Source organism: Triturus cristatus, chromosome 4_2 (assembly GCF_964204655.1).
Source record: "Triturus cristatus chromosome 4_2, aTriCri1.1, whole genome shotgun sequence".
Lineage (NCBI taxonomy): Eukaryota > Metazoa > Chordata > Amphibia > Caudata > Salamandridae > Triturus > Triturus cristatus.
The window spans coordinates 738980652-738998578 of record NC_140586.1 but is presented as its reverse complement, the minus strand read 5'-3'; the positions used below and the strand labels follow the sequence as shown (position 1 = coordinate 738998578).

Here is a 17927-nt window from a genome sequence, read left to right as displayed (position 1 = left end):
GTTTAAAAGGCAGCGCTTGGGTTCGGGCGGGACTGGGTCACCACTGAATCGTGTGATTTTTCCCATCACCAACCTCCAATATTTCACTATCTCAGGGCACTCCCAGATAGTGTGGGAAAAAGTGCCAGGCGCCCCACATCCCCTCAAGCAAAGTGGAGTGTCCGTTCTCCCCATGTGGTGGAGTGTCAGTCGTGTGTAGTACACTCTATGTAGGATCTTAAGTTGTATCAGACGAAGTCGGGAGGGGATTGCCACTTCCCTGGGTGAGGCTAATGCGTCCTGCCAGTCTGAGTCGTCCAGGTCACCCAGTTCCGCGACCCATTTATCACGGAGCTTTTGCATGGGGTCAGGTGCATTGTTGATGATGATTTTCCGATGCGTCATGGAAATTGCCCTTTTGTCCATATGCTCTGTGAGTAACAGGTCATCTAATGGCGATGCCTCGGGTAAGTTGGTGGCGGGCGGGATTGCTGCCTCTAAGGCGTGTTTTATTTGATAATATCGGAAACGCTCCGTTGGTGTCATCCCAAATTTGAATTGGAGTTGCTCGAATGTAATCATCTTCCCCGTACCCAGAGGTCCCCGACCTTGGAGATGCCGATAGCATCCCATTGTTGGAATCCCTTGCTCTTACTCAGTCTACCCAGTCTATCCGTGACCCAAAGTGGTGTGGCCTGTGTGATTTTGTTATGCCAGCCCATTGTTTGGCCATATTTGGAGGGTGTGTTTCGTCGGACCCAGCAGGGCCTGCGGCTTGCCGTAGATTGCACGATACGGACCTTTGTCTCCCATTCCTACCCTATCCAGCCCGTAAGCCGGGTCTGTGTGAGGGACATGCAGCCAATTGTTTATTACAGTTAGTTGGGAAGCCCAATAGTAGGTCTGGATATTAGGAAGTGCAATTCCACCATCGTACCATGTTCGACACAATTTAACCATTGCTATGCGCGCCTGCTTGTTGTCCCAGAGTAGCTTAGTGACCTCTGCTTCTATAGCTCGGAAGTAGGATTGGGGAATCTGGGAAGGGGTATATTGGAGGGCGTACAGAAAACGTGGTAAGGCCATCCTTTTTAAAGAGCCCCGCCCTACCTAAGAGTGTTAACGGTAGCGATTGCCAGTGCTTAGTGTCTCGCTGCAACCGTTGCAGTGGGGCGTGTAGATTGAGGGCTGTGAATATCTCGGGGCTGTGCGTTATATATATCCCTAAGTATTTAAAGTGGTCTGTCACTATTTTAACGTTGCAGCCAGCTAGTAGTCGAGGCGGATGGCCATGTAGAACATAGAACACGGATTTCGCCCAATTGATTGTGTATCCTGAGAATCTCCCATAAGATTCACAGATATCTAGGAGGCATGACAAAGAGCTGCTCGGAGAGGCCAGGTATAGGAGAATATAGTCTGTGTACAGCGATATACGGTCTTCATAGTCAGTAGTCCATCGGAGCCCACGAATGAGCGGGTCCTGCCGTACCCACGCTGCCAGGGGCTCCAGAATAAGGGCGAAGAGCAGTGGCGATAGTGGGCAGCCCTGTCGTGTGCCGCGATGCAGTGCAAATTCTCTGGAGATGTGGCCATTCGCCACCACGTGCGCCAGGGGATAGAGTTGTATCCACGAGCAGAACTTGGGGCCCAATCCCAGCTTTTTGAGGACTGCAAATGGGAAAGGCCACTCGACCGTGTCGAAGGCCATTCTTGCATCCAATGAGAGTATAATGGCGTCCTCCTGGATCGTGTGCCTGCGCCCCATAACTCCATGGAGGCGTCGTAGGTTTATAGCCGTATTTCTCCCTGGCATGAAGCCCGATTGGTCTGGGTGTATTAATTTGGCTAGATACGGTGTGAGTCGGTTGGCCAAGGTTTTGGCCAGGATTTTGGCTTCGGCATTTATCAGGGATATAGGCCTGTAAGAGGTGCAGTCTGCCTGGGGTTTCCCAGGTTTGCAGATGGCCACTATAGTCGCCAAGCGCTGGTCTCGTGGTAGTTCTCCCGCCTCCATACCCGCCTCGAACATTGCTAAGAGATGGGGTGCCAAGGTCGTAGCGTTACTCTTAAACCATTCCATGGGGATTCCTTTGGGGCCGAGGGCCTTCCCCGACTGAATTTTATGAATTGCTAAGGACAGTTTGTCTGCCGTAAGCTTTGCTTCTTGGAGCTGAGACTCCTCCGCTAGTTTAGGAAGCCAGATGTCACGGAGGAAGTCATCTAGCTCCTCCTGCGTGTGAATGTGCGGAGGCATAGAATTGTTCATAATGGTGTGCTAGGAGACCTACCACCTCTTGTGGGTTCTGCGTGGTAGCTCCCGTGGGCAGGCTGAGTTCTGCCACCCATCTGTCCGCTTTCTCGCGCTTATCAAGCCAGGCCAGCAGTTTGCCCGCTTTGTCGCCCATTTCTTATATTGTATGCTGTTTTGCCGATAGTCGTGACTTAGTATCTTCCCATAGATACCCTTTGTATTCTTGCTGTTTGACCAATAGCCTATGCGTGATATCGTCAGAGGGTTCTGGGCCCAGATCCCTCTCTAAATCAGCGATCTCTCCCTCAAGTGTCTCCATTTGCTGGGTCGCTGCCTGCCCCCAGGAACGCGGTGAGCCCGCTCCACTGAGAAGTAGTTGGAGAGTCCTTTTGGTTGCAGGTGATTCTTAATCAAGTCCTCAACAAATATATCCATGGCAGGACCCCCTGTTCCCTCCGGCACACCTACGATGCGGATGTTATTGCGACGAGCGCGACCTTCGAAATCATCCAGCTTTGCCGCCATTTGTTATCCAACTCATGCTGCTTCATTTGGTTCTTTAATGTATGTGTGTCTGTGCTTAATTCTTTCGTGGTCTTTTCTGCTTCCGAAACTCGCAAACTAAGGTTGCGAAAGTCCAAGCGTATGAGGGATAGTTCGGTGGTGACTGTGTCTATGCGGGATTCCAGTGACGCATGGACCTTGTAGAGCGTGGCCATAATGTCTTGCAATGTAACATCATTTGCTGGTGTGGGGCCTTTACCTGCTGCGTCATCCGCCGCAGCCCCCTTCGGATCAGTAGCCTCGCTCTTGGAGTATGCATATTTCTCCAGTCTGTTCTGTTGGGTCCCTCTTGGGCCCCGGCCCCACATGGCGCCCCTACCAGGAGCACCCGGCGTTGCGCACCCGGGAACAGCCGGTGATATTCACCGCCGCCTGCCTACGCCTTTCGGTCTGGCGCGCGGCCTGTCGAGTTTCTCACCAGCCATAGGGTGTCACTGGTCCCAAGAGGGGGGGCCGTTCCCAGCTTTGTAGTATGACCCCTTCGACCGTGACCGGTGGTACTGCACGGGTCCCGCCGCCCACAGTAGGATGGTTGCTGCCAGCATGTTCGCCGGTCACTTGATGCGGGGGCTCTCCCAAGCCCGGAGACACCCCCCCGCCGCCACCGAGATTCTATGAGGCACAGAGGTGGGGGCTGGGTAGTAGGCGCCTTGGACAGTCGCCGGCACCCTCAAGCGGATCTTGGTGCCTGCGATGCGGTGGTCGCTGCCAGCGGGTCCACCCGATAATCACTGCAGGAGTTCTCTCGGGCCCAGAGGCCCCCTCCTGTTGCTGCTACTATTGTGTGGCCGATGGGGGTGGAGGCCGGGCCCCGAAGACTCTCACGGGGCCACCACCCCCCACCCTGTCCCCCACAGTTGGACCTCTTTCACTGGAGCGGCGGCGCCGATGAATGGGCTCCCGCTCCCCCACCGCCGGCTCAGGACGGAGTCAATCCGGGCAGCGCTTTCCGCCTCAGCGCCGTCTGTAGCGCCCAGTCCGCGAGGCCAGTCCGCGCCCATCAAGCACCATACCTCATTTGGCGGCAGAGGGTATGCGGCCACGATGGGGAGGAGGCGCCCCCGCGCCCGGTCATGCCGACGCCGGTGTCACACCCTCGGGTCTCTCGCCGGGCCAGCCCGCACTCGAGTCCCCAGCTCAGCGCACGGTCGCAGACCGCACCGTGCGCCCACCGCGGATCTCAGCTCCAAGCGTCGACGGGGGTCAGCTGATGTGCTCCTTGGATGCCGCCAGAGTTCCGACGGCTTGGGCGGCCAATAGTACTCTGCTGCAGGCACGGATCAGTGGTCGGATGTTAGCTGTGGCCTTCGGGTGTTCCGGAGCTCCGCTACTCCGCGGCCATTTGCATCGGCAGCAAACTCTATTTCCAATCTTGTAGAATATGGGACACCCGACCCCCTACTCGACCAACATGTTATAAGATGGGGGATCTAGAACTGCTTTCCTGAGGCACCAACGGTGGATGAAGGAGAAGAGGAGGAGGAGGACTGCTGTCGAGGGGCTCCTCTAAGACTGCCCCTGTTTTTACCCCTGTACGATTTGTACAAAGGATTCTGCTGCTGGCCCTGTTGAGGTTGCTGGTGGCCACGAAAGGAAGCAGCCCTTCCAAAACCACAATACCGCTTGTAGCTGTGTCTTCTAGACTGCGTTTGAAGGCCCAAAGATCTTGCAGTCATCTCTGCTATCCTTAAAAGGTTGTAAGGCAGAGTCAGCTTTAGTGCCAAAAAGTCTCACACCATCAAAGGGCAAATCCAACAGGGTTGCCTGAACATCAGGAGATAATCCAGATGACCTCAACCAAGCTTGTCTCCTTGTTGCTACAGAGACCCCATCACAAGAGCCACAGAGTCAGTTGTGTCCAAACCTGATTGTATAACTTGACGGGCTGCAGCCTGAGAGTCAGGAAGGGCCTCCAGGAAATTATTCCTATCATTCTCAGGCAACTTTGGAGCCAGCTGCTTGACAGAGTCCATAAGAGCATGGATATATCTCCCAAGTAAACAGGTAGCATTAGTGGACTTTAATGCCATACTCACAGAAGAAAATACTTTCTTTGCCGATTGCTCCATTTTTTTAGAATCCCTATCCCCTGGAATAGTTTGGAATGAACCAGAAGATTGTTTTGAGCAAGAAGCCTGGACCACCAGACTTTCAGGAGATGGATGCGATGAAAGAAGCGCCGGATCCCCAGGAGCTGGCCTATACCTCCTTGCAATGGACCTAGAAACTGCTGGAACAGTCAAGGGGTTTTGCCAGAATTCTAAAATAGGCTCTGTTAAGGCCTCATTGAAGGGCAGAAGTGGCTCAGAAACTGCAGCAGATGTATTTAAAATCTCCGTTAGATTGTTAGATTTCACCACAGCTGTAGGTAACTGCAGATCAAGCAACTCAGCTGCTTTCCTTATTACAACGCGATAAGGAGCAACATTCTGCAATACTCCAGCCTTAGGAGATGAGAGTTCATACTCGGGGGAAGTATCCAATCCACTGGCCTCCAGTAAAACTTCAAACTCGTCCACAGACTCGACAATTTCCCCTTCCTCCTGTTCCTGTCTATATTCCTCCTCTTCAAGCAGCCTCTGTGCATCCCTCCTAGAGAACTACTTCAGAATCGGCGTTGGGGCGCCAGACACGGCGCCGGTGACGATGGCATCGGCGTCGATGGAGGACCTTCAGATTCAAACCTCGGCGTCGATCGAATCGACGGCTGAAGGAGTCTGGGGAACCGGAGTGGAAGACCTCGGCGCCAGAAAATGCCAAGCCGGAGTCGTCGGCAAGAATGGCACGAAGGGCACCTGGGCATACTGGTGAGGTACACCCAAATTAAAGGCCAAAGGACCCATGGGGCCCAAAGGCGCACCAGATGGGTTAGAGGCTCTGGCAAACATGCCGAACATCTCATTTAAAAAATGTGGAGGGTCTGTTCCAGGACCAGGAAAAGGAGGATAATGATCCGTACCTTCCTGAGCAGGTATCACCTGAGGCGGATCTGGAATTTGCAGAGCCGGTGAAGACGGCGCCCGCACAGGCAAAGCCACACGAACAGGAGAAAACTACGTGGGCGTCGGAGTCTAACTTGGAGCCGGAGAACCTTTAGGCGAAGAGCTCCTCGATGCCGGGGACATCGGAGCCGGAGATTGAACCGGCGTCGCCCGAGGAGAAGGAGTAGAAGATGGAGATACAGAGCCGCTTACCTGGAGAAGGCGACCTCGAAGCCTTGTTCTTCGACGAACAGCGCCGAAACCATGCCTCTTCTTCGACCTGTGTTTTCTCGACTTTGAAGTGTGAGAAGACGCTGACTTTTCACGCTTTTGACCCTTCTTCTCCTTTTTGGCTTTGGCTATAAAGAGTTTAGCCTTGCGTTCTTTAAAGGCTTTCAGATTCATCTTCCTGCATCTTCGACACCCTTTGACGTCGTGATCGGAAGATAAGCACCACAGGCAATCATCATGGGGATCTGTGATCGACATGTGGCCACCACATTCCCTGCACGGCTTGAATCCGGACTTCTTGGAAGTAGCCATCTGAAATCTTTAAGGAAACAAAGTATTCACAAAGAAAATGAAGAGTCCCTAGAAAAAACCGTTACGCATCGACGGCGTGGAAAAAAGGGAACTGACGTCAGCAAGCCGACGAGGCTCCGATGACGTCATACAGAGTCGCGAGCGGAGCCGTGCTATTAGGACGTCCTCAACGATGTGGTAGAGCTAGGAAAGAATTTCCACGGAATGCTGGTGCAGGGGGTATTCAATAAGTGAGGAATCCACAGGCAGAAGTAGCCTTCAGAAATAAAAAATATAAAGTTATTTTTTTGTTGGCTACCTTCATTCTATGTTATTGCATCTTATCAGCCTGTACGTTAATGCACCATCTTAATAGCAGGATGGGAGACTGCTTTCACAGCAGTTTTTTAGAGCTCTGGGTGCCCAGTACACTCTCCCTGAAGCACATAAGATGCCTGTGCTGTAACGAAAAGTCCCTTGTATGATTATAGATGTGCACCTCTGAGTGCCCTCACTGTGATGACATCTGGATCCTTGGTAACGATTTTTGGTCATGGACGAACATGGGTCGTACATGTGCACTATGACCAGGGCCTGTAACATGGACTGCTTAGATCGGGAGGAGCACCGAAAGCATTACCCTCAAGTGGTGGAAGGCTCTGCCTTCATCAGGAGTTAAGTAGTACGAGAGCGATGGTGGCAGCATGCCGTCTTTTTAGTGATTAGTAAACTAAACAGGGCTCTTTTTATCTGTGTTATGGGATTGGTATGTCATGGCCCTCTTGGGTAAAGTTCTGCTGCCGTGTGCTTAAATCACCCTTTTCCTGCATTGGATTGTGTGCAGCACTGAGATGTATGTGTGCCTGTAGGAAGGTACTGTGCATCAGGAGATGGTCCACATGGCTGCGTGCGAGTTTTGGGATACCTTTGTGTCTGAGAAGGAGGAGCAGGGTGAAGTAGATGTTCGTCCCCCCCCCAGACAGATTTGTGGACTGCTGCATTACTGAGAGCTGGGTTAGATACACACTGGAGGGAGGAAGAGCCAGGCGAGTGTGCGACTCGGATTCTGAGTGGAGGTCGCTAGTCAAAGGGTCCTGGCGACATCCAAGTAAGGACATGGGGCTGATAAGAGAATAATAAAGAGTAGATCGGTGCCCTTTGGGAACCTTTTGATGCACATATCACTGAAAGTGACATCGAGGTGAGAATCTTTAGGCACTCCATTGCCTGTGTTTGGGCTATCAAGATTAGAGACTGTCCTGCTGTGATAGACTGATTTCTGGAAGAAGAGCGGAACAAAGGAATTGGCACAGAACACAACGTTCAATGACATTTTCAGACATTAATCACAAGTGTGTCTGGAAATGGACTATAAAAAGGGAAAACTTGAGACTCCCAAATTGTCAAACTGAAGCTGTATGTCAGTGTGGAAAAGTTCAGCATGAGTTCGTGACCAGGACTGGGGACTAAGGGTCTCCCAGCATCCCATGCTGGTGGAACGGATATCATCCAGAGTATTCAAGAGCACTCCCCTGGAGCACCAGGGTCTGCCTGACCCAAGGCCAGTTGGCCCTATGAGGAGAAGGAGATTGCCTGGTGGGCGCAAGGTCCAGTGTGGGTCCTTCTGAGAGGATCATGGAAGCAAAGTGAGAGATTTTGGTCTGTTGAGAATAGCGTGCTGCTCAGGATGTCTGCCGTTGTGTGCTGTGCGGCCCCCTTATGCCTTGTGAGGGACATAGAGAGGACTGGACTGCCATACCAGTTGGGATGATAGCCCGTATGCGTTGTGGAACCCCCCTGATGCTAGGAGGGGGCTGCTGTTGACAGGAAGGATCACCAACATAGTGCCACACAGCTGCGAAGGGAAGGGTCATTGCCCCTGGTAGTGCTGGGACTAAAGACCAGGCACGGTGACACATGGACTTTTGCTAAAAGTTCTTGTAGAACTTCTAAGACTTGGATGTCGCCACATGCGAATAGGGGAATAACCAGTCCATAGATGAGGAAGTGGGACAGGAGTGGACGCAGGTAACGCTCGCAGGTCTGCCATAACAAGACTGTGTATATTATTTGCAGTGTAGTGTATCATACATTGTGTTAGTAGATAAATACTCCTTTTCCCATAAAATCAAGTATTTGACTTGACAATCATCGATTGGGGTTGCTGAGCATACTGTGGGTTGTGAATCTGTGTTCACCTTACACCTACCTCCTTGCCAAAAAGCCTTAGATTGCTCGACCCGTACAACCACAGAGTCAGGTGTGGACGGGGTACCTGGCCCAGTTGCTCAGATACCATAGAAGACAGGACCCATGGGCATCTGGAGTAAAAGGTCTTAACCACCACGGTTGAGCCCCAGTAGCTTGTGCTTATCCCGTGGCCCTCTGGAAGCACGTGCATCTACTTACCATCGGTTGGAATACACCCACGCTGTTAAATCTACTAGAAAAAGTCTAGTGATTTTTGTCTGATGAAAGTAGCATGAAGGTGAGGGTGTCAGTTACAGGTAATGCCAGGAGGACTAGGAGTAGACTACTATGATGGGACTGACATTTTCTGGTCTAAGAGACAGACCCGCAGAAATAGTTATCTTTTTTGATGAGATTCCAGGTACTTTGTCTGCTTTCACATGCGGGAAGACCATCCTGGAAGCTGCAATCATCACAACAAAGTGACCTGTGAAAAGACCCAGAGACAAAGATAGGGTTGTAATTAAGTGGCTAATCCTTGCTGTATATGGACTGACTTATCCTGGATTTCCTTGCCCTCCATAAGAACATGTGGCACGATGAGCAGTGCTGTTATTTGTGAGACGAGGAGATTGAAAATGCTTTTATTAATTAGAACTTTTGTAAAGAATAGGTCATACCTCACGGGTGAAGGAATGCTTTACAAATAAGTGATGCAATGGTAAAGAGATTCAACTATTATTATGGGCCAGGAGAGAAGATGATATCTGAAATATTGCAGCATTTGGACAAATACATATAAATATTGCTCACAAAAGACAACTGATTCAGAGTGAGGTCAACAGAGGCAGGAACCTAGTAAACTAGTAACAAAGGATTTGTGGAAATAGCACTAGAATAAGATATTTCTTGAACATCCTGTATAAAAAGCTTGTCCGAATCTTAGGGATAATAATTTTCTCAAAATGATGTTCTGTAAAATCTGCTTTTTCAAAAGTAAACGTTGCAGGAGGAGGGTGTCAGTGCTCCATTCCAGACCTCTACAGATAGGAAACCTTTGTGGCAAGTAGTTTGGCTCCTTCGAGCTTATGGCTCTGTTCCTGAAAGATGCCAATTTGATCTTCTGGCTCCACAGAGCAGCCACCAAAGGGTGATGGAAGAGGTTTGGTCAAAAGACTTAATTCCAGACCCCACACATGCCTGCAGGGAATTGGGCTGACTTCAAAGGTGCAAACTGTATCTTGGATATCCCAGAGAGTAAAGAGTTACCTTAGTCTAACCTAGATATTAAAAGGACACTGCTATAAAAAAAAAGTGAAAGGAGTAGGTGATTTTTATTTAAAATAAATAACATTTATAAGCACTTTGTTGCCTTCAAGCACAGATTACTAGATATGGTTTCTAGATGGCTTAAATTAAGTACAACTATGTACTTTGAATTGCTTGGGGGTATTACCAAAGAGTATAGTTGACTGAAATAAAATAAAGATACTTGATAAAGATATTTGTGCCTCAGTAGGCACCCTTCTGTTAATAAATTGGCCTGTGCAGCTATGAGGAAAATGACCTGGCAGGGTGAGGTTTTGGGGTGAATGATCTTACATAAATCCCTGTGCTTTTGCAAAACATATGAAATTGGTTCTTTGCGCTACAAAGTGCTAGAGTTAATTAAATATTTGTATGAACTTAAAGCCCATGAAGTCTTTAATATTCTAAAGTTTCACAGCAGGTAATTAATGATTGGCTAAATACATAATAAAAAAGTTAATAAAGTTAGTTCAATGATAATGTTGTTTGTATTAAAAAAAATCTGAGCAAGCCTATTCCAACTCAAGAATTACAAAACCTCCCTAGTAGTGCTTTTGGCTAAGGTATAACTGTTCGGGTTTGCAATGGTCTTTTTACAAAATATTTTTTATTTCAATGAAAATTCAAGTAATTTCTCTTCTGAATGAACCTTGACTAAGCAGAGCAAAGAATGGCCAAATTTGGCTTAAAATCAGTTTCAATGCAGAGTTTAAGGAATGAATTAAAAAGAGAGACATTCTTTTCTAGTAATCAAGATGCTGATGTCATCCACAAACATGAGGACCAGAAAGGATCTCCAACATGGTAAAAGAAGATCAATATATGATAAGACACCTGCTGCTTTGAAAATGGCACAACCTGTCTGCAAGCCAGCAAGCATTTTCCAAATTCATCTTATAAAAGCTGGGAAACATAGCAGGTTCAGGAGTGGCATTTAAAATAACAGCCTTGAACAGATTTTTACTTTAGCTTGGTGGTTGAGCAAACTCGACACACTAGCAAAAAAGTTTGATCTTTTGATAGCATCATATTGTAGAACTCTTGCAGTGACCTGTTCAAATGCATCCAGTGGTTAAAACTAGAACACAAACCAAGTGCAGGAGGGGCACCTACAGGGAACAGCATGTTGGTGGATTTTCATAAGAGCGCAGTGACCTAGTTGAAAGCTGGGTTGTAGTTAGAGGGGCAGGCAACACGCCACTTAGATAGCCCACTGAAGTCTGAAGATAGATCTTGTAAGTACATTGTGTAGACCCTGTAATCAATTCTGAAACAAGACATCTTAGTCAAAACACTTACAGGAGTTAGGTGAGTAACAAGAACTGAAGCATGATAAGAATATATATATCTTTTATTACATGCGTCTAGTAGCTATCAAAAAGTAGTAATTCACAAATTAATAAAAACAATGCAAACTAAAATAATGTACATGTTTATACACTTGATAAAAACATTACTAACAACCAAAGGCACACCTGAAATAACAGAGTATTCCTGAAAGTACAAGGATATACAGAGAAGAGCACATCACCACAGAAAAGTGTTGAGTTCCATCTTTTCCTGTTGTGCTAGTCCCAAAATCATAGGCACCCTAAGTGCAGACCGCTACAGCGGTTTTGGCTTAAAAAGTTAAACGTGAAACATCCCTTTGCCCAAAGACCGTTGTGTTCACTCAATGGAAACTATACCTCATACCAATGGACAAGTATTAGTAATAGCTATATTATCCAGAAGAACACAGAGCTGGAGTTAGAATGAGTCATACGCAGAGATTGGAGTTTCAGTTTTCACGTTACTCAAAGAAGGAAAACAAACCACCTAAATGGTGACCCCATAATCGGCTCACTATTTAAATGGGCGGATATGAAATAAGGATGTTTTCCACAGACGTCTTTTGCCTCATCCGTACGTTAGCTGGGCATTTACAAAAAACATTACCAATCACTTTGCAAAATGATCCATCTGTCTGAAATTTTATAGTGATGAATATGAAAGGTGAAATAAGCATTTCTCAGCTTTAGATCACTATCAGAATTTCTATTACATGCAATCATAAAATAACATTTTAAATACTATTGCTCAAACATTAATCAGCAAATAAATTGCATCAAGTTGACATCAACTAATATCAGACTGTTGCATTCCAGGCAAAATCTCAGTCATAAAATCTTTGGTTTGGCCATTTCTAACATGGGCTCCCAAGATCTTTTCTTCCTGTTATGAATCGGCTTATTTTTATTATCTGTAATTTTCTAAACAGAGTGGTGACAGTACAATACATTCAAAGATAGTAGCTCCAACGTGCAGGGCTTTTGATGACATGTATGAGACAAAAGGGCATATAATATTAAACAAAATCACATTTTCTTTGCACCTTATTTGTTCTTAAAATGTAGCAGTATTATCTCCATGGGTTAAGCCTAGCTCTATCAGCAGCAGTAGACACCTTTTCTTCTTTTCCATATTCTCTTACTGGCTCTTACATGTAAAGTTGTTCCAAACTGGACTTCTATAAATGCTACTTACGAATCATCTTTGATATGCTCCCTTTGTGACTAGAGCAGTTCAAACTGTACTAATCTATATTTCACCCTTCATGCCTAGGTCCAAGAGCCAGTCCATTCCTACTTGGTTATCCCTGCATGGCTGATAGAGGAGAGACCTGAAATGCTAACTGGGAGGAGCTAAGTGGGAGCAGAGGAAGGTAGGCCACATTATCCAATGAAGGGGAGTTGGAAGTATGGGACTGACTTAACATACACAGGCTCTGTCTAACACAGATACGTGACATCTTGATATTGGATACCTGGCACCTGATCTGTGCACAAAAAATGAATGGCCATCATATCAGATGTGGAAAAATGACCAGCCATATACAACAGATTTGAGTCGCTTCAAATAGCCTTTATCGTAGGACTCAAAATAAACAAGGACAGATGTTTTACTTAACAAGTTTCTGAAAAAGCTTTGAAGTTCAAAAGACACACCCATACATCACCTGAACAATTACATTCTCTTTAAAGTGGTGCAGTTGCAGTAAAGGGAGATACAAATATAGGATATACCAGTTTCTAGGATTTAATGTGTGCTATTTCAGTATTTTAATCTTCATAACCCTCCCTATCAAGAAACTAACATCATTCATCAACTTATTTTGGCTTGTCTTTGAAAAGGGAACCCTAAAGAGACTTGTAAAGATTTGAATTAAACAATGTCAATATTTGGTACTTCCCACTCATGTGTCTGATCTGTGGCCTCAAACATAGGCCCTAATTCTTTTTCAGACCAAACCTTCTGAACAAATTCCATTAGCATCAGTTATTTGAGAGGGCATATTATTTGTACACTAGTCCAAGTTTCAGACCACAGAATAGGGACTATTGTGCTTAACTGCTTCAGTTATCCTTCCATCTCAGGTGTGCAAACTCAATATGTGCACCGTTCGCCTTCAGGAAGTGTATCAGGTTTTATCGGCCAAACTTCTTTAGGCACAAAATCCTGTGTGGCAAATTCTGTCCTAGTTGAAATCCTGATTCAAGCGCAAATAGAAGTTTGAGCACAATTTGGGATCTGTGGCTAAATCAGTTTCTAAATTAGGAAGAATGGCCGCTAAAGATTATTTCCTTCTTGCTCTTTGGTAAAATAGTGCTTTCAGTTAAAAAAAAACCCCCAAAAAACGAAAGAGTACCACTGATCGAATCTCCAGCATCAAAAGCAATCAGTCACATTAAGTATATTAGTTATTTTCATAATTTGGCAGATTGCTTCTAAAATCAGCATTATTACGAGTACAGTAGTGTCAGAATAAATGTTCTGTGATAAAATAGGATTTACTAGTTAAAAATGAACATACACAAACATTTAAAGGCAAATAAATAGCATTTTAGTAAGGCAAAAAACTGCACAAATCTCATTTAGCATTCTATATTACAATCAATTTATTATTCATCTCTTGTGCTGATGAAAATTAGCAGTACATCTTTCAAGGCCAGAGCAACATCAAAAACACATTTTCTATGCTGTTGTTGAAACAGTGAAGATTTAGAACACAGGGTTTCTCAAAGTGGTAAATTGGAACAAGACATGGAAAAATGAAAATTCAAACCTGGTGTTGACTAGTTCTCATGGACATATGCTGCCAATTGTGTCATGTACTTTAAAATAGTTCTGAAATAATAAAACTATTGTATCTATGCATAACATACTTTTAAAGTCAATACAATTTTATGCCAAAATCTGAGAACTTTAAGAACAAAGGCTGCATAAGTAAAAACAAAGTCTTTACGCATAACAAAATCTAAAAATGTATTTTAAAAACAATTTAAAATTTTCTTTTTTTTCTTGGTACATGCGATCATGTACATGCAGCACATCCCTCTCACTACAGCCCTTTGGAGTGAGAGGGCACAGTCCTCTCACTACAAAGTGCTGAAGGTCGATAGAAGCTTTGCTCTGTTGACAACGTTGTGTTACGAAGAGCAATGAGGTGTAAAGGCTGGGGAAGTTTAGCAATCGATTCCCATTGCTAGCTTCAGTTGAAATTGTAAAGTTATAATATATGTTACACTAGGGATGCATACCTGCTTCAGGGAATAGTGAAACTGGTATGCAAACATTTGAGTTTGACAGGAATACATTTGAGATTGACAAGAATCAAAGTAAACAGTTGTTCACAATGCAGAAACATTCTGGCAAAATTCATCCAAAGTGGATGGATACAGTGCACATGTTTAATTCACAAACATTACATGAAATACAAAGTATTTTCCAGTTAACAAAAGTATTTGTTCTCCTCTTTCCATGTATTATGTTTTCCAAAGGTGAGGTGTACTTACGGCACTGAAGTTGGCAAAATTTCCCTCATCACCAGCCTCCTTATTGGGAGCACTGGGGGCGAACGGGTCAGAAAAAGGTTCTGCTTCTGGTCCTTTGTGAGTACTGCTTTTTAAACTGAAAGGCTGAAATGGATCACTCCGCTTTAAAGAATTGGAAGATTCCTGCTTCTTGATCGAAGACCTTTTTCCTAAAGGTGGAGACAACTCAATTAAAGGAAGCATGGTAAGAAAAGTTATACTTTATCACATGCGTCCAGTATTTATCAAAAACTAGTCATCTAGTAGAGACTATCTACCTGCAGATCCCTTACCTTACAATTATCCCCAGGCGTGCGACTGGATCCGGAAATGTTTCTTGAGCGGTATGTCTGCGCGACGGTAGGTGGAGTCATCTGCGAGACGCAGTGCCTATAACGGCACCATTCCAGCATGCTGAGGTCCATTACTTTTCACTACTTTCCATGTCAGAAGCGCAGAGGAAGTAAACTTACCACTGGTGTGGATTACTAGGGCCCTGAAAGGGGAACACCCATATCTCTAGAAATCCGTTCACAGAGCGGGGAGGATGGGTGGGTCGGTAAGGAATCTGCAGCTGGATAGAGTCGCTATCAAGCAAGGCATTACTGAAGGTAACTTGTACATTTGATAGAGACTTCTAGCCACATATTCCTTACCTTAGAATAGATACCCAAGCAATACCTCCCTGGAGGTCAGTCTGTGGACCAATTTCACACATAGACCCGACTGTCCATGCAGTAGTGCTTGGTAAACGTGTGCAGGGAAGCCCATGTTGCCACCTGGCAGATGTGCAGGACTGGAACTCCGTGTTCTAAGGCAGTGGTTGCAGCTTTAGCTCTGGTGGAATGAGTACAGAAACTCTCAGGGGGTTGCTTCTTAGCAAATGTGTAGCAGATTATGATACAGAGCACGATCCATCGCAAGGTGGTTTTCTTCTGTATGGCCCATTCTTTCTTCGATTCGCCATGACCCACGAAGAGTTGGCCGTTCATCTGGAACTCTTGTGTACAGTCATGGTAGAATGCCAACGTTTTTTTTTGGGTCCAGTCACTGAAGTCGCTCCTCTTCCTTAGAGGGATGTGGCAGAGCCTAAAAAGTAGTCGGAGTGATGGATTGGCCTATGTGAATGGGAGTGTCCACTTTCAGTAGAAAGGAAACTCTTGTACGAAGCACCAGTTTGTCTGGGTAGATGTTCAGATAACAAGACTTCGATGACAACGCCTGAAGCTCACTGACCCTCCGGGCAGATGTTATAGCCACAGGAAAGGCTGTCTTGATGGTAAGGAGACAGAGTGGACAATTGTGCAGGGGCTCAAAGGGAGCGCACATAAGAAACGTGAGGACGAGATGGAGGTCTCACTGGGGCATAATAAAGGGAGAAAGTGTGAATAAATGTTCTAGACCTTTCAGTGAACATATTTACAAAAGGGGATTTGAAGAGGGGTGGCTGGTCAGGCAACAGCAGAAAAGCTGAGATAGTCCTTTAGAGTGCCCAGAGCAGAGCCCAGCTGGGTAAGAGAAATAAAAGGAGAACAGAAGAAAGGGGGGCAGAAAGAGGATCAATTTGTTTTTATGATCACCATGCCACAATTTTTCCCCAATGGCATGCGTATACTGTCTTGGTGGATAAACGCCTCGCTGCCAAGATAACGTTACAGACTTCAGGAGGAAGGTCGAAAGCTGTCAACTGTTGCCGCTCAATCTCCACGCAAGAAGGCGGAGCTTCGGCAGGTTCTGGTGGAAAACCCTCCTCTGTTGCTACGACTGAAGACCCTCGTGAAGAGGCAGCCTGAGCGGAGGACAGAGGCCATGCTCAACAGCTCAGTATACCAGACTCTCAGTGCCCAGTTCGTAGCCACAAGGATGACTTGGGTCCACTCGTTCCTCATCTTCCTGAGAACTCTGGGTAGGAGTGGTATGGAGGAAAGGTGTACAGGAGGCGTGCGCTTCACTCAAGACAAAAAGCTACTCCGAACGACAGCAGCCTTGGAAATTGCAGCATGCAGTCCTGCTGAGACTGCACGTTCTTGGCAGTAGAGAACAGATCTAGCCAGGGCTCTTCCCACTGCTGAAAGAGACCTTGCACCACCACCTGCATGGAGGTGCCATTCGTGATCCGCTAGGCGCATTCAGCTGAGTTTGGTCACTCTGGCGTTCACAGAAACCACCAGGGAAATGCCCGCACCTTCCAGCCATCTCCAAAGACACAGGGCCTCTTGACAGAGGATTAACAACCCCACCCATACCTGTTTGTTGCAGTGCCACATGGCAGTGGTGTTGTCTGTGAGGAACAACTGTACTAGCCTTCCCTTGATGGGAGGGTAGAAAGGCTTTCATTGCCAGCCGGATTGCCCAGAGCTCCAAAGGGTAGATGTGGAAGCCAGATTCTGCCAAAGATCGGAGACATCGGATCTTCACCTCTCCCAGATAGCCACACCCCATCCCAGGAGTGATGCATCTGTCACTACTATCAGATCTGGCTGAGGAAGGGCGAGGGGTCTGATGCCGAACCAATTGTGGTTCGTTAACCACCACTGCACATCTTTCACAGTTCCCTCTGAGATCTGGACAATGTTTGAGAGATTCCCTGGATGCTGTGCCCCCTGGAACTTCAGGTTCCACTACAGAGTCCGCATATGCTAATGGGTATATGTCCCCAGCAGGATGAGGCCTACCAGCTTCAAAGTCAGACTCACTAAAATCCAGGATAGAGGCTGAAACATAGCTGATATCCTTGACTCGCCATTTGGGAGAATAGACCCACAAATGCACCGTGTCCAGAACAGCTCCAATGAAAGGGAGCGCCTGATGGGAAGTCATGTGTGACCGGCACATTGATAGGGAACACCAGTGAATGCAGGAAGACCGCCGTAGTCCTGAGGTGGCAGACGACAGCCTGGGACAAGCCCGCCTACAACAGCCAGTCGTCAAGGTAGGGAAAGACTGGCACCCCTGATCTCCGCAGATGAGTTGCAACCACCACCATCACCTTGGAGAATACCCGAGGAATACTGGTAAGACCAATGGGGAGCAGAGCAAACTGAAAGTGCTTGTTACCTACAGCGAACCGCAGGTAACATCTGTGGGTGAGCAGGACAGGGATGTGGGAATGTGTGTCCTGCAAGACCAACGCTACCATCCAGTCTCCTGGATCCAGGGCAAACAAGACCTGAGCTAGAGTGAGCATTCTGAACTTCTCCCTCTTGAGGTAGAAATTGAGAGAGCGGGCCAAGGATAGGGGTAAAGGCCTCAGTCCTTTTTGGGCACCAGAAAGTA

General features: G+C 46.7%; 1 protein-coding gene across 2 annotated transcripts in view; it reads right to left on the bottom strand.

Moving 5' to 3' along the window:
* Window positions 1-17927, bottom strand: part of EPS15 (epidermal growth factor receptor pathway substrate 15) — an 819466-nt gene that overhangs the window by 28528 nt on the left and 773011 nt on the right. For both annotated transcript variants that reach the window (XM_085602646.1, XM_085602647.1), the window contains exon 24: window positions 14634-14821. In XM_085602646.1, the coding sequence (XP_085458772.1) occupies window positions 14634-14821 (188 nt within the window). The remainder of the gene's footprint in view (window positions 1-14633; window positions 14822-17927) is intronic.